Source organism: Oncorhynchus keta, chromosome 8 (genome assembly GCF_023373465.1).
Source record: "Oncorhynchus keta strain PuntledgeMale-10-30-2019 chromosome 8, Oket_V2, whole genome shotgun sequence".
Taxonomy (NCBI): domain Eukaryota; kingdom Metazoa; phylum Chordata; class Actinopteri; order Salmoniformes; family Salmonidae; genus Oncorhynchus; species Oncorhynchus keta.
In genome coordinates this window covers 45,441,798-45,466,797 of record NC_068428.1, presented here as the reverse complement: position 1 = coordinate 45,466,797, position 25,000 = coordinate 45,441,798, and the positions used below count along the sequence as shown (strand labels likewise).

Sequence of the window (25,000 nt, the reverse complement as noted above, 5' to 3'; positions counted from 1 at the left end):
TTCTCGTCTCTTTAGACTGAAACCAGACACACGCCTGCTGCCAGAGAGACAGAGTTTGTCGTCATAGCAACATTACCTAGATCGAATGACAGAGGTTTCTGTCTGATGTACACCTACACCTGTTGAGGGGCGGGGTCTCTCTGTTCAGGTGCAACCAAGGCGTTGGTCAGAAATGGCACCCTATTTTCATTTATAGTGCACTACATTTGACCGGTGCACTATATAGGGAATAGGGTGCCATTCTGGATGCAGTTGAGGTCTATCCAGGTGGACCCTATACGAGAGGGCTGAGTGCTTGAACATAATACAACATCTGTTTGAACTAATTCTGTAATTCAATCTCTCTGCAGTCCAAGGTACCATGATCTAATAATGCTCTGCTTTACAGACAGAACAGGTACCATGCTCTAATAATGCTCTGCTTTACAGACAGAACAGGAACCATGATCTTAATGCTCTGCTTTACAGACAGAACAGGAACCATGTTCTTAATGCTCTGCTTTACAGACAGAACAGGAACCATGTTCTTAATGCTCTGCTTTACAGACAGAACAGGAACCATGATCTTAATGCTCTGCTTTACAGACAGAACAGGAACCATGTTCTTAATGCTCTGCTTTACAGACAGAACAGGAACCATGATCTTAATGCTCTGCTTTACAGACAGAACAGGAACCATGATCTTAATGCTCTGCTTTACAGACAGAACAGGAACCATGTTCTTAATGCTCTGCTTTACAGACACAACAGGAACCATGATCTTAATGCTCTGTTTTACAGACAGAACAGGTACCATGTTCTTAATGCTCTGCTTTACAGACAGAACAGGAACCATGTTCTTAATGCTCTGCTTTACAGACAGAACAGGAACCATGTTCTTAATGCTCTGTTTTACAGACAGAACAGGAACCATGTTCTTAATGCTCTGCTTTACAGACAGAACAGGAACCATGATCTTAATGCTCTGCTTTACAGGCAGAACAGGAACCGTGTTCTTAATGCTCTGTTTTACAGATAGGAACCATGTTATTAATGCTCTGTTTTACAGATAGGAACCATGTTCTTAATGCTCTGTTTTACAGATAGGAACCATGTTCTTAATGCTCTGCTTTACAGACAGAACAGGAACCATGTTCTTAATGCTCTGCTTTACAGACAGAACAGGAACCATGTTCTTAATGCTCTGCTTTACAGACAGAACAGGAACCATGTTCTTAATGCTCTGTTTTACAGATAGGAACCATGTTCTTAATGCTCTGTTTTACAGATAGGAACCATGTTCTTAATGCTCTGCTTTACAGGCAGAACAGGAACCATGTTCTTAATGCTCTGCTTTACAGACAGGAACCATGATCTTATAATGCTCTGCTTTACAGACAGAACAGGAACCATGTTCTTAATGCTCTGTTTTACAGATAGGACCCATGTTCTTATAATGCTCTGCTTTACAGACAGAACAGGAACCATGTTCTTAATGCTCTGCTTTACAGACAGAACAGGAACCATGTTCTTAATGCTCTGTTTTACAGATAGGACCCATGTTCTTATAATGCTCTGCTTTACAGACAGAACAGGAACCATGTTCTTAATGCTCTGCTTTACAGACAGAACAGGAACCATGATCTTAATGCTCTGTTTTACAGACAGAACAGGAACCATGATCTTAATGCTCTGTTTTACAGACAGAACAGGAACCATGTTCTTAATGCTCTGCTTTACAGACAGAACAGGAACCATGATCTTTTCCCAAATGGTTAACACACGTTTGCTGAAACTATTTCTCAGGTACTCAAAACTCTAAACACAAAACACTAAAAAAGTTAGCCAATTTCCCTAAACCCTACAGACATCTTGCAAAATGAATCACAGCAATCAAAATCATGTTCCCCCTGCTCAAAATGAAATTCGGCATACAAATGAGACACACACACATCAAATGAATCTAACTTAGTGACAACCAAGATCACACTAAAGTGACATATTTAAACACTACTATCAGAACCTATTTCAGTATTTCAGCCATCTTTTCGGCTGTCAGGTTCTCCCTAGGAGAGGTGGGTGTGGAGACAGGCGCAGGAGAGATCGAATTGCAAGATGTCATGCCCTGACCTTAGAGAGACGTTTTATTTCTCTATTTGGTTAGGTCAGGGTGTGATGTGGGGTGGGCATTCTATGTTTTCTGTTTCTATGTTTTGGCCGGGTATAGTTCTCAATCAGGGACAGCTGTATATCGTTGTCTCTGATTGGGAATCATACTTAGGCAGCCTGCGGTCGTTTCCTTATTCTTTTTTTTGTTGGCGACATTTATAAATAAAAAGTAATGTACGCTCACCACGCTCGCTGCACCTTGGTCCAGTCATTTCCACCCTGACGACGATCGTGACACAATAAGGCCGTTTATCTACAAGTCCATCAAGAACAGGCACAGGACCACAACAGTAGCCACTAAACAACAGGAACGCAGTCCAGAAAAAAACACAACCCAAACGCAACCCAAACAAATCACAGCTACACAAACAATCCCGCACAAAACCTAGAGGGTAAGGCGAGATTAAATACCCCACTAATTCCTAAACTAGACACAGGTAAACAACAAGACAGACAAAACCCAACGAAAAAGAAAAGGGATCGGTAGCAGCGGCGACGACGACCGCCGAGCGCCCGCCCGAACAGGAAGAGGAGCCAACTTCGGTGGAAGTCGTGACATCGGCTCTCAACCAATCATACTATTTAGTTTGTTTTTTTCGCGTTGTTCGTAACTCGTTTATTGTTGCTACCGTCTCTTATGGCAGAAAAGAGCTTCTGGACATCAGAATGGTATTAAAAACCCCACCTCTTCAAGGAATACCTAGGATAGGGTAAGTAATCCTTCTCACCCCCCTAAAAAGATTTAGATGCACTATTGTAAGTGGCTGTTCCACTGGATGTCATAAGGTGTATGCACCAATTTGTAAGTCGCTCTGGATAAGAGCGTCTGCTAAATGACTTAAATGTAATGTAAAAATGTATTACTCCCATCAAATTGGACAAGGAGTTATTCTTCAATGAGTCGGACGCGAGGGATATACTATGGACACCCGACTCAGGCCCCGATCCCCCTGATTCGCTGGTGAATCTTACCTTGCCCTCCATTCTGCTAGCTAATGTTCAATCGCTGGAAAATAAATGGGACCAACTGAAAGCACATATTTATCCTACCAACGGGACATTAAAAACTGTAATACACTACCTACCTACATACCACGGCAGAGCGAGGTTGGCACTGAAACCACACTAAATTAGCTGTATTCCGCCATTAGCAAACAGCAAAACGCTCACCCAGAGGCGGTGCTCCTAGTGGCCGCTGACTTTAACTTAAGTCAGTTTTACCGAATTTCTATCAGCATGTTAAATGTGCAACCAGAGGGAAAAAATTACAAGCAAAAATGAAAGCAGGAGGCACCAGTGACTCGGTCTACAAAAAAAGGTCAGATGAAGCAGATGCTAAACTACAGGACTATTTTGCTATCACAGACTGGAATATGTTCCGGGATTCTTCCGATGACACCACATCAGTCACTGGCTTTACCAATAAGTGCATCGAAGACATCATCCCCACAGTGGCTGTACGTACATACCCCAAACAGAAGCCATGGGTTCTGGGAACATTCGCACTGAGCTAAAGGGTAGAGCTGCCACTTTCAAGGAGCAGGACTCTAACGCGGAAGCTTATAATGAATCCCGCTATGCCCTCCGACGAACCATCAAACAGCCAAAGCATCAATACAGGACGAAGATCGAATCGTACTACACCGGCTCTGACGCTCGTCGGATGTGGCAGGGTTGCAAACTATTACAGACTACAAAGGGAAGCACAGCCGAGAGCTGCCTAGTGACACGAGCCTACCAGATGAGCTAAATAACTTCTATGCTCGCTTCGAGGCAAGTAACACTGAAACATGCATGAGAGCATCAGCTGTTTCGGATGACTGTGTGATCACGCTCTCCGCAGCCAATGTGAGTGAGAACTTTAAACAGGTCAACATTCACAAACTTACCAAGAACACTAAGGTAACCTGCCTAAATGACTACCGACCAGTAGCACTCACGTCTGTAGCCATGAAATGCTTTGAAAGGCTGGTCATGGCTCACAGAGAAACCCTAGACCCACTCCAATTTGCATACCACACCAACAGATCCACAGATGATGCAATCTCTATTCATTGACTACAGCTCAGTGTTCAACACCATAGTGCCCTTAAAGCTCATCACTAAGCTTGGTCCTTCTGTAGCTCAGTTGGTAGAGCATGGCGCTTGTAACGCCAGGGTAGTGGGTTCGATTCCCGGGACCACCCATACGTAGAATGTATGCACACATGACTGTAAGTCGCTTTGGATAAAAGCGTCTGCTAAATGGCATATATTACTAAGCTAAGGACCTGGGACTAAACACCTCCCTCTGCCACTGGATCCTAGACTTCCTGATGGGCCGCCCCCAGGTGATAAGGGTAGGTAACTATACGTCTGCACGCTGAACCTCAACACGGGGGCCCCTCACGGGTGCGTGCTCAGTCCCCTCCTGTACTCCCTGTTCACTCATGACTGCACTGCCAGGCACAACTCCAACACAATCATTAAGTTTGCTGATGACACAACAGTGGTAGGCCTGATCACCGACAACGATGAGACAGCCTTTAGGGAGGTGGTCAGAGACCTTACCGTGTGGTGCCATGACAACAACCTCTCCCTAACTGTGATATGAGTAAGGAGATGATTGTGGACTACAGAAAAAGGAGGACCAAACGCCCCCTTTCTCATCGAGTGGGCTGTTCTGGAGCAGGTTGAGAGCTTCAAGTTCCTTGGCATCAACATCACCAACAAAGTAACATGGTCCAAGCACACCAAGACAGTCATGAAGAGGGCACGACAAAACTTATTCCCCCTCAGGAGACTGAAATGGGTCATTAGATGCTCAAAAGGTTTTACAGCTGCACCATCGAGAGCATCCTGACGGGTTGCATCACTGCCTGGTATGACTACTGCTTGGCCTCCGACCGCAAGGTACTACAGAGGGTAGTGTGTACGGCCCAGTACATCCCCGGGTTCAAGCTTCCTGCCATCCAGGACCTCCATACCAGCGGTGTCAGAGGAAGGTCCTAAAAATAGTCAAAGACTCCATCCCACCCTAGTCACAGACTGATCTCTCTGCTACCTTACGGCAAGCGCCAAGTCTATGTCCAAGAGGCGTCTAAACAGCTTCTACCCCCCAAGCCATAAGACTCCTGCACAGCTAATCAAATGGCTACCCAGACTATTCACATTGCCCCCCCCACCACCACTGCCACTCTCTGTTGTTATCTATGCATAGCCATAAGACTCCTGCACAGCTAATCAAATGGCTACCCAGACTATTTGCACCCCCCCCCCCATGCTGCTGCTACTCTCTGTTGTCATCTATGCATAGTCACTTTGACTCTACCTGCATGTACATGATTACCACAATTACCTTGACAACGGTGCCCCCGCATATTGACAGATTGACTCTGTACCGGTACCCCCTGTATATAGCCTCCACATTGACTATGTACCGGTACCTCCTGTATATAACCTCCACATTGACTCTGTACCGGTACCCCCTGTATATAGCCACCACATTGACTCTGTACCGGTACCCCCTGTATATAGTCTTCACATTGACTCTGTACCGGTACCCCCTGTATATAGCCTCCACATTGACTCTATACCGTAATACCCTGTATGTAGCCTCCACATTGACTCTGTACCGGTACCCCCTGTATATAGTCTCCACATTGACTCTGTACCGGTACCCCTGTATATAGCCTCCACATTGACTCTGTACCGGTACCCCTGTATATAGCCTCCACATTGACTAGGTACTGGTACCCCTGTATATAGCCTCCACATTGACTCTGTACCGGTACCCCTGTATATAGCCTCCACATTGACTCTGTACCGTAATATCCTGTATATAGTCTCCACATTGACTCTGTACCGTAATACCCTGTATATAGTCTCCACATTGACTCTGTACCGTAATACCCTGTATATAGCCTCCACATTGACTCTGTACCGGTACCCCTGTATATAGTCTCCACATTGACTCTGTACCGGTACCCCCTGTATATAGTCTCCACATTGACTCTGTACCGGCACCCCTGTATATAGCCTCCACATTGACTCTGTACCGGCACCCCCTGTATATAGTCTCCACATTGACTCTGTACCGGTACCCCCTGTGTATATAGCCTCCACATTGACTCTGTACCGGTACCCCTGTATATAGCCTCCACATTGACTCGGTACTGGTACCCCTGTATATAGCCTCCACATTGACTCTGTACCGGTACCCCCTGTATATAGCCTCCACATTGACTCTGTACCGTAATATCCTGTATATAGTCTCCACATTGACTCTGTACCGTAATACCCTGTATATAGTCTCCACATTGACTCTGTACCGTAATACCCTGTATATAGCCTCCACATTGACTCTGTATCGTAATACCCTGTATATAGTCTCCATATTGACTCTGTACCGTAATACCCTGTATATAGTCTCCACATTGACTCTGTACCGTAATACCCTGTATATAGTCTCCATACAGACTCTGTACCATAACACCCTGTATATAGCCTCCACATTGACTCTGTACCATAATACCCTGTATATAGCCTCCACATTGACTCTGTACCGTAACACCCTGTATTTAGTCTCCACATTGACTCTGTACCATAATACCCTGTATATAGCCTCCACATTGACTCTGTACCGTAATACCCTGTATATAGCCTCCACATTGACTCTGTACCGTAATACCCTGTATATAGCCTCCACATTGACTCTGTACCGTAATACCCTGTATATAGCCTCCACATTGACTCTGTACCGTAACCCCCTGTATATAGCCTCCACATTGACTCTGTACCGTAATACCCTGTATATAGCCTCCACATTGACTCTGTACCGTAACACCCTGTATATAGCCTCCACATTGACTCTGTACCGTAACCCCCTGTATATAGCCTCCACATTGACTCTGTACCGTAATACCCTGTATATAGCCTCCACATTGACTCTGTACCGTAATACCCTGTATTTCGCCCCGCTATTGTTATTTACTGCTGCTCTTTAATTATTTGTTTTTACTTTTTTAAATGTATTTTCTTAAAACTGCATTGTTGGTTCAGGGCTCATAAGTAAGCATTTCACTGTAAGGACTACACCTGTTGTATTCGGCGCATGTGACAAATACAATTTGATTTGATTTATGATATATATATATTATACTATATATTGTATGTGTGTACTCAAACAAGAAAGGAACACAAATGCATAAACATAAGTTTTATATTTCAACATGACTCAATACATGTTAAACAGCATACTGTAAGCACACAAAGAGTAAAAATGCACACATACAGTAAATATATTTAGCACATTCAAAGGAATAAAAATAGGCCTATTTGGACGACTCTGTGTTCGATCAATTGTATGGATAAAGTAATTGTCAAAATCTAAATCATAAGTCAAGAAACAAATACTCCATTTCGAAAACAAAATCAGTCATGTCTGTTGTTTTGGGCCACAGATTTTTATCAACATCGCAGGCGATATTCTCCTTGGCCAGACAGCGGGGGAAATATCTTCTGGCATGACGCATCTACCCCTGACAGGACTCTGCTGGAATGTCACCACAGGCCTCCTCCATTGCCTGGAGAAGGGCCTTAAATGGAGTTTGCAATCATACACCTTCCACAGCCTGAAAACAACTCCTCAGTGGGGTTGAAAAATGAGGAATATGGTGGGAGATTATAGAGAATTGTGGGTCGTGGAACTAGTTGCGGAACTGAGCAACCCGATGGAAGATCAAGTTGTCCCAAACTAGAACATACATTTGCTGCTCAGGATCACCTGGCGTCTCCGTGCTCTGGCTGAAAAAAAAAGACTGTCATGTAAAGGTGTTGTATGGAAATGAAGGAGATGGGCAGCGTTGTATGGTCCATGTGTAGCATGGCGGTGGAAGACCCCATTGTGGCTCATAGCTGCTCATATGGTGACATTAACATTACAACCCCACGCTGGCCAGGTACCTCAATGATGGTGCATTGACTCATGATGTTCCTTCCTCTCCTCCTCGTCTAAATATAATCCAGCCTCATCTATGAATATAAATTCCTGTGGAATAGAACATACATCCAACTCCATGGTTCTCTGAAATGACAGTAAATACTGTCAATTTCTTTATAAACTAAAGCAAAAAAAAAAGAAACATCCCTTTTTTAGGATCCTGTCTTTCAAAGAACATAAAAATCCAAGAAACATTCACATATATTCATTGTGAAGGATTTCCCATGAACAATTAATGAACATGCACCTGTCAAACGGTTGTTAAGACAGCTTACAGACGGTAGACAATTAAGGTCACAGTTATGAACATTTAGGACACTAAAGAGGCCTTTCTACTGACTCTGAAAAACACCAAAAGTAAGATGCCCAGGGTCCCTGCTCATTTACGTGAACCTTGCCTTAGGCATGCTGCAAGGGGGCATGAGGACTGCAGATGTGGCCAGGGCAATAAATTGCAATGTCCGTACTGTGAGACGCCTAAGACAGGGCTACAGGGAGACAGGATGGACAGCTGATCGTCCTCGCAGTGTCAGACCACGTGTAACAACACCTGCACAGGATCGGTACATCCGAACATCACACCTGCGGGACAGGTACTCGATGGCAACAACAACTGCCCGAGTTACACCAGGAACGCACAATCCCTCCATCAGTGCTCAGACTGTCTGCAATAGGCTGAGAGAGGCTGGACTGAGGGCTTGTAGGCCTGTTGTAAGGCAGGTCCTCACCAGACAACGTCGCCTACGGGCACAAACCCACCGTCGCTGGACCAGACAGGACTGGCAAAAAGTGCTCTTTACTGACGAGTTGAAGTTTTGTCTCACCAGGGGGGGTGGTCGGATTCGTAAAAGGAATGAGTGTTACACAGAGGCCTGTACTCTGGAGCAGGATCTATTTGGAGGGGGAGGGTTCGTCATGGTCTGGGGCGGTGTGTCACAGCATCATCGGACGGAGCTTGTTGTCATTGCAGGCAATCACAACGCTGTGTGTTACAGAGAAGACATCCTCTTCCTTCATGTGGTACCTTTCCTGCAGGCTCATCTTGACATGACCCTCCAGTATGACAATGCCACCAGCCGTACTGCTCATTCTGTGCATGATTTCCTGCAAGGCAGGAATGTCAGTGTTCTGCCATGGCCAGGGAAGAGCCCGGATCTTAATCCCATTGAGCACTTCTGGATCGTTGGATCAGAGGGTGAGGGCAAGGACCATTCCCAACAGAAATGTCCGGGAACTTGCAGGTGCCTTGGGGAAGAGTGAGGTGACATCTCACAGCAAGAACTGGAAAATCTGGTGCAGTCCATGATGAGGAGATGCATTGCAGTACTTAATGCAGCTGGTGGCCACACATACACTTAATTAATTAGGAATCATTAAAACTCTTTTTACAAGCTCTCCAGAAATGTCTTGTTAACAAACTATAGTTTTGACAAGTCGGTTAGGACACCTACTTTGTGCAAGTCATTTTTGTCCAACAATTGTTTACAGACATATTATTTAACTTACAATTTACTGATTCACAATTCCAGTGGGTCAGAAGTTTACATACACTAAGTTGACTGTGCCTTTAAACAGTTTGGAAAATTCCAGAAAATTATGTAATGGTTTTAGAAGCTTCTGATAGGCTAATTGACATCATTTCAGTCAATTGGAGGAGTACCTGTGGATGATTTTCAAGGCCTACCTTGAAACTCAGTGCCTCTTTGCTTGACATCATGGAAAAATCTAAAGAAATCAGCCAAGACCTCAGGAAAAAAAATTGTAGACCTCCACAAGTCTGGTCCTTGGGAGCAATTTCCAAATGCATGAAGGTACCACGTTCATCTGTACAAACAATAGTACGCAAGTATAAACACCATGGGACCACTCAGCCGTTATACAGCTCAAGAAGGAGACGCTTTCTGTCTCCTAGAGATTAATGTACTTTGGTGCGAAAAGTGCATATCAATCCCAGAACAACAGCAAAGGACCTTGTGGAGGAAACAGGTACAAAAGTATCTATATCCACAGTTAAAAGAGTCCGAAATCGACATAGCCTGAAAGGCCGCTCAGCAAGGAAGAATCCACTGCTCCAAAACCACCATAAAAAAACAGGCTACGGTTTGCAACTGCACATGGGGACAAAGATCGTACTTTTTGGAGAAATGTCCTCTGGTCTGATGAAACAAAAATCTAACGGTTTGTCCATAATGACCATCGTTATGTTTGGAGGAAAAAGGGGGAGGCTTGCAAGCTGAAGAACACCATCCCAACCGTGAAGCACGTTGTGGGGGTGCTTTGCTGCAGGAGGGACTGGTGCACTTCACAAAATAGATGGCATCATGAGGAAGAAGAATTATGTGGATATATTGAAGCAACATCTCAAGACATCAGTCAGGAAGTTAGAGCTTGGTCGCAAATGGGTCTTCCAAATGGACAATGACCCCAAGCATACTTCCAATGTTGTGGCAAACGGCTTAATAAGGACAACAATGTCAATATTGGAGTGGCCATCGCAAAGCCCTGACCTCAATCCTATAGAAGATTTTTGGGCAGAACTGAAAAATCGTATGCAAGCAAGGAGGCCTACAAACCTGACTCAGTTCCACCAGCTCTGGGCCAGAATTCACCCAATTTATTGTGGGAAGCTTGCGGAAGGCTGCCCGAAACATTTGACCCAAGTTAAACAATTTAAAGGCTATGCTACCAAATACTAATTGAGTATGTGTAAACTTCACGACCCACTGGGAATGTGATGAAAGAAATCAAAGCTGAAATAAATAATTCTCTCTACTATTATTCTGACATTTCCCATTCTTAAAATAAAGTGGTGATCCTAACTGACCTAAAACAGGGAATTTTTATTCAGATTAAATGTCAGGAATTGTGAAAAACTGAGTTTAAATGTAGTTGGCTAAGGTGTATGTAAACTTCCAACTTCAACTGTAGTATAGAGGTCCAATGTCTGCAGTTAATACCTATTCTCATTTTGGAACGTCCAGATGATGGATGCTAGGGTGAAGCTGCTCAGATTGGGCTGTACTCTCTTCCCAGCCTCTCTCAAGGTCAAACCATGGTTGATCACATATTCCACCATAGTCGCCCGAAGACCATTGTTCTTGGTCTTCCTCCACCTCCACCTCCACCTCCACCTCTACCTCTACCTCTACCTCTACCTCCACCTCCACCTCTACCTCTACCTCTACCTCTACCTCCACCTCCACCTCCACCTCCACCTCCACCTCCACCTCTACCTCTACCTCTACCTCTACCTCTACCTCTACCTCTACCTCTACCTCCACCTCCACCTCCACCTCTACCTCCACCTCTACCTCCACCTCTACCTCTACCTCTACCTCCACCTCTACCTCCACTGCCATCTCCACTCTACTTCCACCTCTACCTCTAACTCCACCGATACCTATTCCTCCACCGCCACCTCAACCTCCACCTCCACCTCCACCTCACCTATACCTCCCTCCACGTCCACCTCCACCTCCCACCTCCACCTACACCTCCACCGCCACCTCCACCTCCACCACCTCCACCTCCACCGCCACCTATACCTCCACGTCCACCTCCACCTCCACCTCTACCTACACCTCCACACCGCCACCTATACCTCCACCTCCACCTATACCTCCACGTCCGCCTCCACCTCCGCCTCCACCTCTACATACACCTCTACCTACACCTCTACCTCCACCTCCACCTCTACCTCCACCTCTACCTACACCTACACCTCCACCTCCACCTCTACCTCCACCTCTACCTCCACCTCCACCTCCACCTCCACCTCTACCTCTACCTCTACCTCCATCTCCACCTCTACCTCTACCACCACCTCCACCTCTACCTCTACCTCCACCTCTACCTACACCTCTACCTCCACCTCCACCTCCACCTCTACCTCTACCTCCACCTCCACTGCCATCTCCACTCTACTTCCACCTCTACCTCTACCTCTAACTCCACCGATACCTATTCCTCCACCGCCACCTCAACCTCCACCTCCACGTCCACCTCCACCTCCACCTCCACCTCCACCTACACCTACACCTCCACCTCCACCTCCACCTCTACCTCCACCTCTACCTACACCTCCACCTCTACCTAAACCTCTACCTCCACCTCTACCTCCACCTCTACCTCCACCTCTACCTCCACCTCCACCTCCACCTCTACCTCCACCTCTACCTCCACCTCCACCTCCACCTCCACCTTCTCCTCCACCTCTACCTCTACCTCCACCTCTACCACCACCTCCACCTCTACCTACACCTCTACCTACACCTCTACCTCCACCTCCACCTCTACCTCTACCTCTACCTCCACCACCACTACAATTTTCTGATTGCAAACATTTACGCAATTAGTTTTTGAACATGTGAAAGTGGTCAATGGGTGAAAGTGGTCAATGGGTGAAAGTGGTCAATGGGTGATTGAACTTAGCTTGTTGAACAGTGTTGCTTTGCATTTGCACACAATATATTTTAGTTCGGAAGGTGGTGCCAAAGGTAGAGAATTGTGTGTTGTGTTTTGCCAAATGTTTGTTATAGAATTACAATCTGAGTGTAAAGCAAAATGTGTTGCAGATGTGGTGTATGGTTCTGCTAAATGAGATACAGATTTGGTGTATGGTTCTGCTAAATGAGATACAGATTTGGTGTATGGTTCTGCTAAATGAGATACAGATTTGGTGTATGGTTCTGCTAAATGAGATACAGATTTGGTGTATGGTTCTGCTAAATGAGATACAGATTTGGTGTATGGTTCTGCTAAATGAGATACAGATTTGGTGTATGGTTCTGCTAAATGAGATACAGATTTGGTGTATGGTTCTGCTAAATGAGATACAGATTTGGTGTATGGTTCTGCTAAATGAGATACAGATGTGGTGTATGGTTCTGCTAAATGAGATACAGATTTGGTTTATGGGTCTGCTAAATGAGATACAGATTTGGTGTATGGTTCTGCTAAATGAGATACAGATGTGGTGTATGGTTCTGCTAAATGAGATACAGATTTGGTGTATGGTTCTGCTAAATGAGATACAGATTTGGTGTATGGTTCTGCTAAATGAGATACAGATTTGGTGTATGGTTCTGCTAAATGAGATACAGATGTGGTGTATGGTTCTGCTAAATGAGATACAGATTTGGTGTATGGTTCTGCTAAATGAGATACAGATTTGGTGTATGGTTCTGCTAAATGAGATACAGATTTGGTGTATGGTTCTGCTAAATGAGATACAGATTTGGTGTATGGGTCTGCTAAATGAGATACAGATTTGGGTCATTGTGCCTCATGGGCTAGTTTTAGTGTGTTGGGGAAAATGGAGTGGACGATGCACGGGCAATATAATTGGCCGGTGGTCAATGTCCTATTTCAAGCCGTCCTATAAAATACATCACACGAGGACAGAACCATTCTTCGAAGCCCAAACATGTTGCCACTCGCCATCCAACAAACTGACAAAGCCCAGCCAAATGTTTATGGAGAGACAGACAGTCTAACAACGACCTGTCAAAACAGACATCCTATTTAATAATACTTTTAAAGTAGGCCTAAGTATGGGGAATGTGGCAGACATTTTCCACTGACGGAGACTGTTTCTCCTTATAGTCTAACCAGACTGAGTCTTATAGTCTGTCTAACCAGACTGAGTCTTATAGTCTGTCTAACCAGACTGAGTCCTATAGTCTGTCTTAACCAGACTGAGTCTTATAGTCTGTCTTAACCAGACTGAGTCTTATAGTCTGTCTTAACCAGACTGAGTCTTATAGTCTGTCTAACCAGACTGAGTCTTATAGTCTGTCTAACCAGACTGAGTCCTATAGTCTGTCTAACCAGACTGAGTCTTATAGTCTGTCTTAACCAGACTGAGTCTTATAGTCTGTCTTAACCAGACTGAGTCTTATAGTCTGTCTTAACCAGACTGAGTCTTACAGTCTGTCTTAACCAGACTGAGTCTTACAGTCTGTCTTAACCAGACTGAGGCTTATAGCCTGTCTTAACCAGACTGAGTCTTATAGTCTGTCTTAACCAGACTGAGTCTTATAGTCTGTCTTAACCAGACTGAGTCTTATAGTCTGTCTTAACCAGACTGAGTCTTATAGTCTGTCTAACCAGACTGAGTCTTATAGTCTGTCTAACCAGACTGAGTCTTATAGTCTGTCTAACCAGACTGAGTCTTATAGTCTGTCTAACCAGACTGAGTCGTATAGTCTGTCTTACCAGACTGAGGCTTATAGCCTGTCTAACCAGACTGAGTCCTATAGTCTGTCTAACCAGACTGAGTCTTATAGTCTGTCTAACCAGACTGAGTCTTATAGTCTGTCTAACCAGACTGAGTCTTATAGTCTGTCTAACCAGACTGAGTCTTATAGTCTGTCTTAACCAGACTGAGTCTTATAGTCTGTCTAACCAGACTGAGTCTTATAGTCTGTCTAACCAGACTGAGTCTTATAGTCTGTCTTAACCAGATTGAGTCTTATAGTCTGTCTAACCAGACTGCGTCTTATAGTCTGTCTAACCAGACTGAGTCTTATAGTCTGTCTAACCAGACTGAGTCTTATAGTCTGTCTTAACCAGATTGAGTCTTATAGTCTGTCTTAACCAGACTGAGTCTTATAGTCTGTCTAACCAGACTGAGTCTTATAGTCTGTCTTAACCAGACTAAGTCTTATAGCCTGTCTAACCAGACTGAGTCTTATAGTCTGTCTTAACCAGACTGAGTCTTATAGTCTGTCTAACCAGACTGAGTCTTATAGTCTGTCTAACCAGACTGAGTCTTATAGTCTGTCTAACCAGACTGAGTCTTATAGTCTGTCTTAACCAGACTGAGTCTTATAGTCTGTCTAACCAGACTGAGTCTTATAGTCTGTCTAACCAGACTGAGTCTTATAGTCTGTCTAACCAGACTGAGTCTTATAGTCTGTCTAACCAGACTGAGTCTTATAGTCTGTCTTAACCAGACTGAGTCTTATAGTCTGTCTAACCAGACTGAGTCTTATAGTCTGTCTAACCAGACTGAGTCTTATAGTCTGTCTTAACCAGACTGAGTCTTATAGTCTGTCTTAACCAGACTGAGTCTTATAGTCTGTCTAACCAGACTGAGTCTTATAGTCTGTCTTTCAGACTGAGTCTTATAGTCTGTCTTTCAGACTGAGTCTTATAGTCTGTCTTAACCAGACTGAGTCTTATAGTCTGTCTAACCAGACTGAGTCTTATAGTCTGTCTTAACCAGACTGAGTCTTATAGTCTGTCTAACCAGACTGAGTCTTATAGTCTGTCTTACCAGACTGAGGCTTATAGCCTGTCTTAACCAGACTGTCTTATAGTCTGTCTAACCAGACTGAGGCTTATAGCCTGTCTTAACCAGACTGAGTCTTATAGTCTGTCTTAACCAGACTGAGTCTTATAGTCTGTCTTAACCAGACTGAGTCTTATAGTCTGTCTTAACCAGACTGAGTCTTATAGTCTGTCTAACCAGACTGAGTCTTATAGTCTGTCTAACCAGACTGAGTCTTATAGTCTGTCTAACCAGACTGAGTCTTATAGTCTGTCTAACCAGACTGAGTCGTATAGTCTGTCTTACCAGACTGAGGCTTATAGCCTGTCTAACCAGACTGAGTCCTATAGTCTGTCTAACCAGACTGAGTCTTATAGTCTGTCTAACCAGACTGAGTCTTATAGTCTGTCTAACCAGACTGAGTCTTATAGTCTGTCTAACCAGACTGAGTCTTATAGTCTGTCTTAACCAGACTGAGTCTTATAGTCTGTCTAACCAGACTGAGTCTTATAGTCTGTCTAACCAGACTGAGTCTTATAGTCTGTCTTAACCAGATTGAGTCTTATAGTCTGTCTAACCAGACTGCGTCTTATAGTCTGTCTAACCAGACTGAGTCTTATAGTCTGTCTAACCAGACTGAGTCTTATAGTCTGTCTTAACCAGATTGAGTCTTATAGTCTGTCTTAACCAGACTGAGTCTTATAGTCTGTCTAACCAGACTGAGTCTTATAGTCTGTCTTAACCAGACTAAGTCTTATAGCCTGTCTAACCAGACTGAGTCTTATAGTCTGTCTTAACCAGACTGAGTCTTATAGTCTGTCTAACCAGACTGAGTCTTATAGTCTGTCTAACCAGACTGAGTCTTATAGTCTGTCTAACCAGACTGAGTCTTATAGTCTGTCTAACCAGACTGAGTCTTATAGTCTGTCTTAACCAGACTGAGTCTTATAGTCTGTCTAACCAGACTGAGTCTTATAGTCTGTCTAACCAGACTGAGTCTTATAGTCTGTCTAACCAGACTGAGTCTTATAGTCTGTCTTAACCAGACTGAGTCTTATAGTCTGTCTTAACCAGACTGAGTCTTATAGTCTGTCTAACCAGACTGAGTCTTATAGTCTGTCTAACCAGACTGAGTCTTATAGTCTGTCTTAACCAGACTGAGTCTTATAGTCTGTCTTAACCAGACTGAGTCTTATAGTCTGTCTAACCAGACTGAGTCTTATAGTCTGTCTTTCAGACTGAGTCTTATAGTCTGTCTTTCAGACTGAGTCTTATAGTCTGTCTTAACCAGACTGAGTCTTATAGTCTGTCTAACCAGACTGAGTCTTATAGTCTGTCTTAACCAGACTGAGTCTTATAGTCTGTCTAACCAGACTGAGTCTTATAGTCTGTCTTAACCAGACTGAGGCTTATAGCCTGTCTTAACCAGACTGAGTCTTATAGTCTGTCTTAACCAGACTGAGTCTTATAGTCTGTCTTAACCAGACTGAGTCTTATAGTCTGTCTAACCAGACTGAGTCTTATAGTCTGTCTTAACCAGACTGAGTCTTATAGTCTGTCTAACCAGACTGAGTCTTATAGTCTGTCTAACCAGACTGAGTCGTATAGTCTGTCTTACCAGACTGAGGCTTATAGCCTGTCTAACCAGACTGAGTCCTATAGTCTGTCTAACCAGACTGAGTCTTATAGTCTGTCTAACCAGACTGAGTCTTATAGTCTGTCTAACCAGACTGAGTCTTATAGTCTGTCTAACCAGACTGAGTCTTATAGTCTGTCTTAACCAGACTGAGTCTTATAGTCTGTCTAACCAGACTGAGTCTTATAGTCTGTCTAACCAGACTGAGTCTTATAGTCTGTCTTAACCAGATTGAGTCTTATAGTCTGTCTAACCAGACTGAGTCTTATAGTCTGTCTAACCAGACTGAGTCTTATAGTCTGTCTAACCAGACTGAGTCTTATAGTCTGTCTTAACCAGATTGAGTCTTATAGTCTGTCTTAACCAGACTGAGTCTTATAGTCTGTCTAACCAGACTGAGTCTTATAGTCTGTCTTAACCAGACTGAGTCTTATAGCCTGTCTAACCAGACTGAGTCTTATAGTCTGTCTTAACCAGACTGAGTCTTATAGTCTGTCTAACCAGACTGAGTCTTATAGTCTGTCTAACCAGACTGAGTCTTATAGTCTGTCTAACCAGACTGAGTCTTATAGTCTGTCTAACCAGACTGAGTCTTATAGTCTGTCTTAACCAGACTGAGTCTTATAGTCTGTCTAACCAGACTGAGTCTTATAGTCTGTCTAACCAGACTGAGTCTTATAGTCTGTCTAACCAGACTGAGTCTTATAGTCTGTCTAACCAGACTGAGTCTTATAGTCTGTCTTAACCAGACTGAGTCTTATAGTCTGTCTAACCAGACTGAGTCTTATAGTCTGTCTAACCAGACTGAGTCTTATAGTCTGTCTTAACCAGACTGAGTCTTATAGTCTGTCTTAACCAGACTGAGTCTTATAGTCTGTCTAACCAGACTGAGTCTTATAGTCTGTCTTTCAGACTGAGTCTTATAGTCTGTCTTTCAGACTGAGTCTTATAGTCTGTCTTAACCAGACTGAGTCTTATAGTCTGTCTAACCAGACTGAGTCTTATAGTCTGTCTTAACCAGACTGAGTCTTATAGTCTGTCTAACCAGACTGAGTCTTATAGTCTGTCTTAACCAGACTGAGGCTTATAGTCTGTCTTAACCAGACTGAGTCTTATAGTCTGTCTAACCAGACTGAGTCTTATAGTCTGTCTTAACCAGACTGAGTCTTATAGTCTGTCTAACCAGACTGAGTCTTATAGTCTGTCTTAACCAGACTGAGTCTTATAGTCTGTCTTAACCAGACTGAGTCTTATAGTCTGTCTAACCAGACTGAGTCTTATAGTCTGTCTAACCAGACTGAGTCTTATAGTCTGTCTAACCAGACTGAGTCTTATAGTCTGTCTTACCAGACTGAGTCTTATAGTCTGTCTAACCAGACTGAGTCTTATAGTCTGTCTAACCAGACTGAGTCTTATAGTCTGTCTAACCAGACTGAGTCTTATAGTCTGTCTAACCAGACTGAGTCTTATAGTCTGTCTAACCAGACTGAGTCTTATAGTCTGTCTTAACCAGACTGAGTCTTATAGTCTGTCTAACCAGACTGAGTCTTATAGTCTGTCTAACCAGACTGAGTCTTATAGTCTGTCTTAACCAGACTGAGTCTTATAGTCTGTCTAACCAGACTGAGTCTTATAGTCTGTCTAACCAGACTGAGTCTTATAGTCTGTCTAACCAGACTGAGTCTTATAGTCTGTCTAACCAGACTGAGTCTTATAGTCTGTCTAACCAGACTGAGTCTTATAGTCTGTCTAACCAGACTGAGTCTTATAGTCTGTCTTAACCAGACTGAGTCTTATAGTCTGTCTAACCAGACTGAGTCTTATAGTCTGTCTAACCAGACTGAGTCCTATAGTCTGTCTAACCAGACTGAGTCTTATAGTCTGTCTAACCAGACTGAGTCCTATAGTCTGTCTAACCAGACTGAGTCTTATAGTCAGTCTTAACCAGACTGGGTCTTATAGTCTGTCTTAACCAGACTGAGTCTTATAGTCTGTCTTAACCAGACTGAGTCCTATAGTCTGTCTAACCAGACTGAGTCTTATAGTCAGTCTTAACCAGACTGGGTCTTATAGTCTGTCTTAACCAGACTGAGTCTTATAGTCTGTCTTAACCAGACTGAGTCTTATAGTCTGTCTAACCAGACTGAGTCTTATAGTCTGTCTAACCAGACTGAGTCCTATAGTCTGTCTAACCAGACTGAGTCTTATAGTCTGTCTAACCAGACTGAGTCTTATAGTCTGTCTAACCAGACTGAGTCTTATAGTCAGTCTTAACCAGACTGAGTCTTATAGTCTGTCTTTCCAGACTGAGTCTTATAGTCTGTCTAACCAGACTGAGTCTTATAGTCTGTCTTAACCAGACTGAGTCTTATAGTCTGTCTAACCAGACTGAGTCTTATAGTCTGTCTAACCAGACTGAGATAGTCTGTCTAACCAGACTGAGTCTTATAGTCTGTCTAACCAGACTGAGTCTTATAGTCTGTCTAACCAGACTGAGTCTTATAGTCTGTCTTAACCAGACTGAGTCTTATAGTCTGTCTTAACCAGACTGAGTCTTATAGTCTGTCTAACCAGACTGAGTCTTATAGTCTGTCTAACCAGACTGAGTCTTATAGTCTGTCTAACCAGACTGAGTCTTATAGTCTGTCTAACCAGACTGAGTCTTATAGTCTGTCTTATATAGTCTGTCTAACCAGACTGAGTCTTATAGTCTGTCTAACCAGACTGAGTCTTATAGTCTGTCTAACCAGACTGAGTCTTATAGTCTGTCTTAACCAGACTGAGTCTTATAGTCTGTCTAACCAGACTGAGTCTTATAGTCTGTCTAACCAGACTGAGTCTTATAGTCTGTCTAACCAGACTGAGTCTTATAGTCTGTCTTACCAGACTGAGGCTTATAGCCTGTCTTAACCAGACTGTCTTATAGTCTGTCTAACCAGACTGAGTCTTATAGTCTGTCTTAACCAGACTGAGTCTTATAGTCTGTCTAACCAGACTGAGTCTTATAGTCTGTCTTACCAGACTGAGTCTTATAGTCTGTCTTAACCAGACTGTCTTATAGTCTGTCTAACCAGACTGAGTCTTATAGTCTGTCTAACCAGACTGAGTCTTATAGTCTGTCTAACCAGACTGAGTCTTATAGTCTGTCTTAACCAGACTGAGTCTTATAGTCTGTCTAACCAGACTGAGTCTTATAGTCTGTCTAACCAGACTGAGTCTTATAGTCTGTCTAACCAGACTGAGTCTTATAGTCTGTCTTAACCAGACTGAGTCTTATAGTCTGTCTAACCAGACTGAGTCTTATAGTCTGTCTAACCAGACTGAGTCTTATAGTCTGTCTTAACCAGACTGAGTCTTATAGTCTGTCTAACCAGACTGAGTCTTATAGTCTGTCTTAACCAGACTGAGTCTTATAGTCTGTCTAACCAGACTGAGTCTTATAGTCTGTCTAACCAGACTGAGTCTTATAGTCTGTCTAACCAGACTGAGTCTTATAGTCTGTCTAACCAGACTGAGTCTTATAGTCTGTCTAACCAGACTGAGTCTTATAGTCTGTCTAACCAGACTGAGTCTTATAGTCTGTCTAACCAGACTGAGTCTTATAGTCTGTCTAACCAGACTGAGTCTTATAGTCTGTCTTAACCAGACTGAGTCTTATAGTCTGTCTAACCAGACTGAGTCTTATAGTCTGTCTTACCAGACTGAGTCTTATAGTCTGTCTAACCAGACTGAGTCTTATAGTCTGTCTAACCAGACTGAGTCTTATAGTCTGTCTTAACCAGACTGAGTCTTATAGTCTGTCTAACCAGACTGAGTCTTATAGTCTGTCTTAACCAGACTGAGTCTTATAGTCTGTCTTAACCAGACTGTCTTATAGTCTGTCTAACCAGACTGAGTCTTATAGTCTGTCTAACCAGACTGAGTCTTATAGTCTGTCTAACCAGACTGAGTCTTATAGTCTGTCTTAACCAGACTGAGTCTTATAGTCTGTCTAACCAGACTGAGTCTTATAGTCTGTCTAACCAGACTGAGTCTTATAGTCTGTCTTAACCAGACTGAGTCTTATAGTCTGTCTTAACCAGACTGAGTCTTATAGTCTGTCTAACCAGACTGAGTCTTATAGTCTGTCTAACCAGACTGAGTCTTATAGTCTGTCTTAACCAGACTGAGTCTTATAGTCTGTCTAACCAGACTGAGTCTTATAGTCTGTCTTAACCAGACTGAGTCTTATAGTCTGTCTAACCAGACTGAGTCTTATAGTCTGTCTAACCAGACTGAGTCTTATAGTCTGTCTAACCAGACTGAGTCTTATAGTCTGTCTAACCAGACTGAGTCTTATAGTCTGTCTAACCAGACTGAGTCTTATAGTCTGTCTAACCAGACTGAGTCTTATAGTCTGTCTAACCAGACTGAGTCTTATAGTCTGTCTAACCAGACTGAGTCTTATAGTCTGTCTAACCAGACTGAGTCTTATAGTCTGTCTTAACCAGACTGAGTCTTATAGTCTGTCTAACCAGACTGAGTCTTATAGTCTGTCTAACCAGACTGAGTCTTATAGTCTGTCTTAACCAGACTGAGTCTTATAGTCTGTCTTAACCAGACTGAGTCTTATAGTCTGTCTAACCAGACTGAGTCTTATAGTCTGTCTTTCCAGACTGAGTCTTATAGTCTGTCTAACCAGACTGAGTCTCTGTCTTAACCAGACTGAGTCTTATAGTCTGTCTAACCAGACTGAGTCTTATAGTCTGTCTAACCAGACTGAGTCTTATAGTCTGTCTAACCAGACTGAGTCTTATAGTCTGTCTTAACCAGACTGAGTCTTATAGTCTGTCTAACCAGACTGAGTCTTATAGTCTGTCTTAACCAGACTGAGTCTTATAGTCTGTCTTAACCAGACTGAGTCTTATAGTCTGTCTAACCAGACTGAGTCTTATAGTCTGTCTTAACCAGACTGAGTCTTATAGTCTGTCTTAACCAGACTGAGTCTTATAGTCTGTCTAACCAGACTGAGTCTTATAGTCTGTCTTAACCAGACTGAGTCTTATAGTCTGTCTAACCAGACTGAGTCTTATAGTCTGTCTAACCAGACTGAGTCTTATAGTCTGTCTAACCAGACTGAGTCTTATAGTCTGTCTAACCAGACTGAGTCTTATAGTCTGTCTAACCAGACTGAGTCTTATAGTCTGTCTTAACCAGACTGAGTCTTATAGTCTGTCTAACCAGACTGAGTCTTATAGTCTGTCTTAACCAGACTGAGTCTTATAGTCTGTCTTAACCAGACTGAGTCTTATAGTCTGTCTAACCAGACTGAGTCTTATAGTCTGTCTTAACCAGACTGAGTCTTATAGTCTGTCTAACCAGACTGAGTCTTATAGTCTGTCTTAACCAGACTGAGTCTTATAGTCTGTCTAACCAGACTGAGTCTTATAGTCTGTCTAACCAGACTGAGTCTTATAGTCTGTCTAACCAGACTGAGTCTTATAGTCTGTCTTAACCAGACTGAGTCTTATAGTCTGTCTAACCAGACTGAGTCTTATAGTCTGTCTAACCAGACTGAGTCTTATAGTCTGTCTAACCAGACTGAGTCTTATAGTCTGTCTAACCAGACTGAGTCTTATAGTCTGTCTTAACCAGACTGAGTCTTATAGTCTGTCTAACCAGACTGAGTCTTATAGTCTGTCTTAACCAGACTGAGTCTTATAGTCTGTCTTAACCAGACTGAGTCTTATAGTCTGTCTAACCAGACTGAGTCTTATAGTCTGTCTAACCAGACTGAGTCTTATAGTCTGTCTTAACCAGACTGAGTCTTATAGTCTGTCTAACCAGACTGAGTCCTATAGTCTGTCTAACCAGACTGAGTCTTATAGTCTGTCTAACCAGACTGAGTCTTATAGTCTGTCTAACCAGACTGAGTCTTATAGTCTGTCTTAACCAGACTGAGTCTTATAGTCTGTCTAACCAGACTGAGTCTTATAGTCTGTCTAACCAGACTGAGTCTTATAGTCTGTCTTAACCAGATTGAGTCTTATAGTCTGTCTAACCAGACTGAGTCTTATAGTCTGTCTTAACCAGACTGTCTTATAGTCTGTCTAACCAGACTGAGTCTTATAGTCTGTCTAACCAGACTGAGTCTTATAGTCTGTCTTAACCAGACTGAGTCTTATAGTCTGTCTTAACCAGACTGAGTCTTATAGTCTGTCTAACCAGACTGAGTCTTATAGTCTGTCTTAACCAGACTGAGTCTTATAGCCTGTCTAACCAGACTGAGTCTTATAGTCTGTCTTAACCAGACTGAGTCTTATAGTCTGTCTAACCAGACTGAGTCTTATAGTCTGTCTAACCAGACTGAGTCTTATAGTCTGTCTAACCAGACTGAGTCTTATAGTCTGTCTTAACCAGACTGAGTCTTATAGTCTGTCTAACCAGACTGAGTCTTATAGTCTGTCTAACCAGACTGAGTCTTATAGTCTGTCTAACCAGACTGAGTCTTATAGTCTGTCTAACCAGACTGAGTCTTATAGTCTGTCTTAACCAGACTGAGTCTTATAGTCTGTCTAACCAGACTGAGTCTTATAGTCTGTCTAACCAGACTGAGTCTTATAGTCTGTCTTAACCAGACTGAGTCTTATAGTCTGTCTAACCAGACTGAGTCTTATAGTCTGTCTTAACCAGACTGAGTCTTATAGTCTGTCTTAACCAGACTGAGTCTTATAGTCTGTCTAACCAGACTGAGTCCTATAGTCTGTCTAACCAGACTGAGTCTTATAGTCTGTCTAACCAGACTGAGTCTTATAGTCTGTCTAACCAGACTGCGTCTTATAGTCTGTCTTAACCAGACTGAGGCTTATAGCCTGTCTTAACCAGACTGAGTCTTATAGTCTGTCTAACCAGACTGAGTCTTATAGTCTGTCTAACCAGACTGAGTCTTATAGTCTGTCTAACCAGACTGAGTCTTATAGTCTGTCTAACCAGACTGAGTCTTATAGTCTGTCTAACCAGACTGAGTCTTATAGTCTGTCTTAACAAGACTGAGTCTTATAATCTGTCTTAACCAGACTGAGTCTTATAGTCTGTCTAACCAGACTGAGTCTTATAGTCTGTCTTAACCAGACTGAGTCTTATAGTCTGTCTTAACCAGACTGAGTCTTATAGTCTGTCTTAACCAGACTGAGTCTTATAGCCTGTCTTGACCAGACTGAGTCTTACAGTCTGTCTTAACCAGACTGAGTCTTATAGCCTGTCTTGACCAGACTGAGTCTTACAGTCTGTCTAACCAGACTGAGTCTTATAGTCTGTCTTAACCAGACTGAGTCTTATAGCCTGTCTAACCAGACTGAGTCCTATAGTCTGTCTAACCAGACTGAGTCTTATAGTCTGTCTTAACCAGACTGAGTCTTATAGCCTGTCTAACCAGACTGAGTCCTATAGTCTGTCTAACCAGACTGAGTCTTATAGTCTGTCTTAACCAGACTGAGTCTTATAGTCTGTCTAACCAGACTGAGTCTTATAGTCTGTTTTAACCAGACTGAGTCTTATAGTCTGTCTTAACCAGACTGAGTTTTATAGTCTGTCTTAACCAGACTGAGTCTTATAGTCTGTCTAACCAGACTGAGTCTTATAGTCTGTCTAACCAGACTGAGTCCTATAGTCTGTCTAACCAGACTGAGTCTTATAGTCTGTCTAACCAGACTGAGTCTTATAGTCTGTCTAACCAGACTGGAGTCTTATAGTCTGTCTTAACCAGACTGGTCTTATAGTCTGTCTAAACAGACTGAGTCTTATAGTCTGTCTTAACCAGACTGAGTCTTATAGTCTGTCTTAACCAGACTCGTCCTATAGTCTGTCTAACCAGACTGAGTTTTATAGTCTGTCTTAACCAGACTGAGTCTTATAGTCTGTCTAACCAGACTGAGTCTTATAGTCTGTCTTAACCAGACTGAGGCTTATAGCCTGTCTAACCAGA

At 43.1% G+C, this 25,000-nt stretch overlaps 1 protein-coding gene across 50 annotated transcripts in view; it reads left to right on the top strand.

The window, feature by feature from the left end:
• Positions 1-25,000, top strand: part of si:ch211-142k18.1 (uncharacterized) — a 47,639-nt gene that overhangs the window by 1,023 nt on the left and 21,616 nt on the right. For 49 of the 50 annotated variants that reach the window (XM_052524505.1, XM_052524490.1, XM_052524486.1 and 46 more), the window contains exon 2: positions 2,793-2,858. The exons of the other annotated variant lie outside the window; for it this stretch is intronic. In XM_052524505.1, coding sequence (XP_052380465.1) covers positions 2,815-2,858 — 44 coding nt within the window. In that variant the 5' untranslated portion in view covers positions 2,793-2,814. The remainder of the gene's footprint in view (positions 1-2,792; positions 2,859-25,000) is intronic. 50 annotated transcript variants of the gene reach the window in all.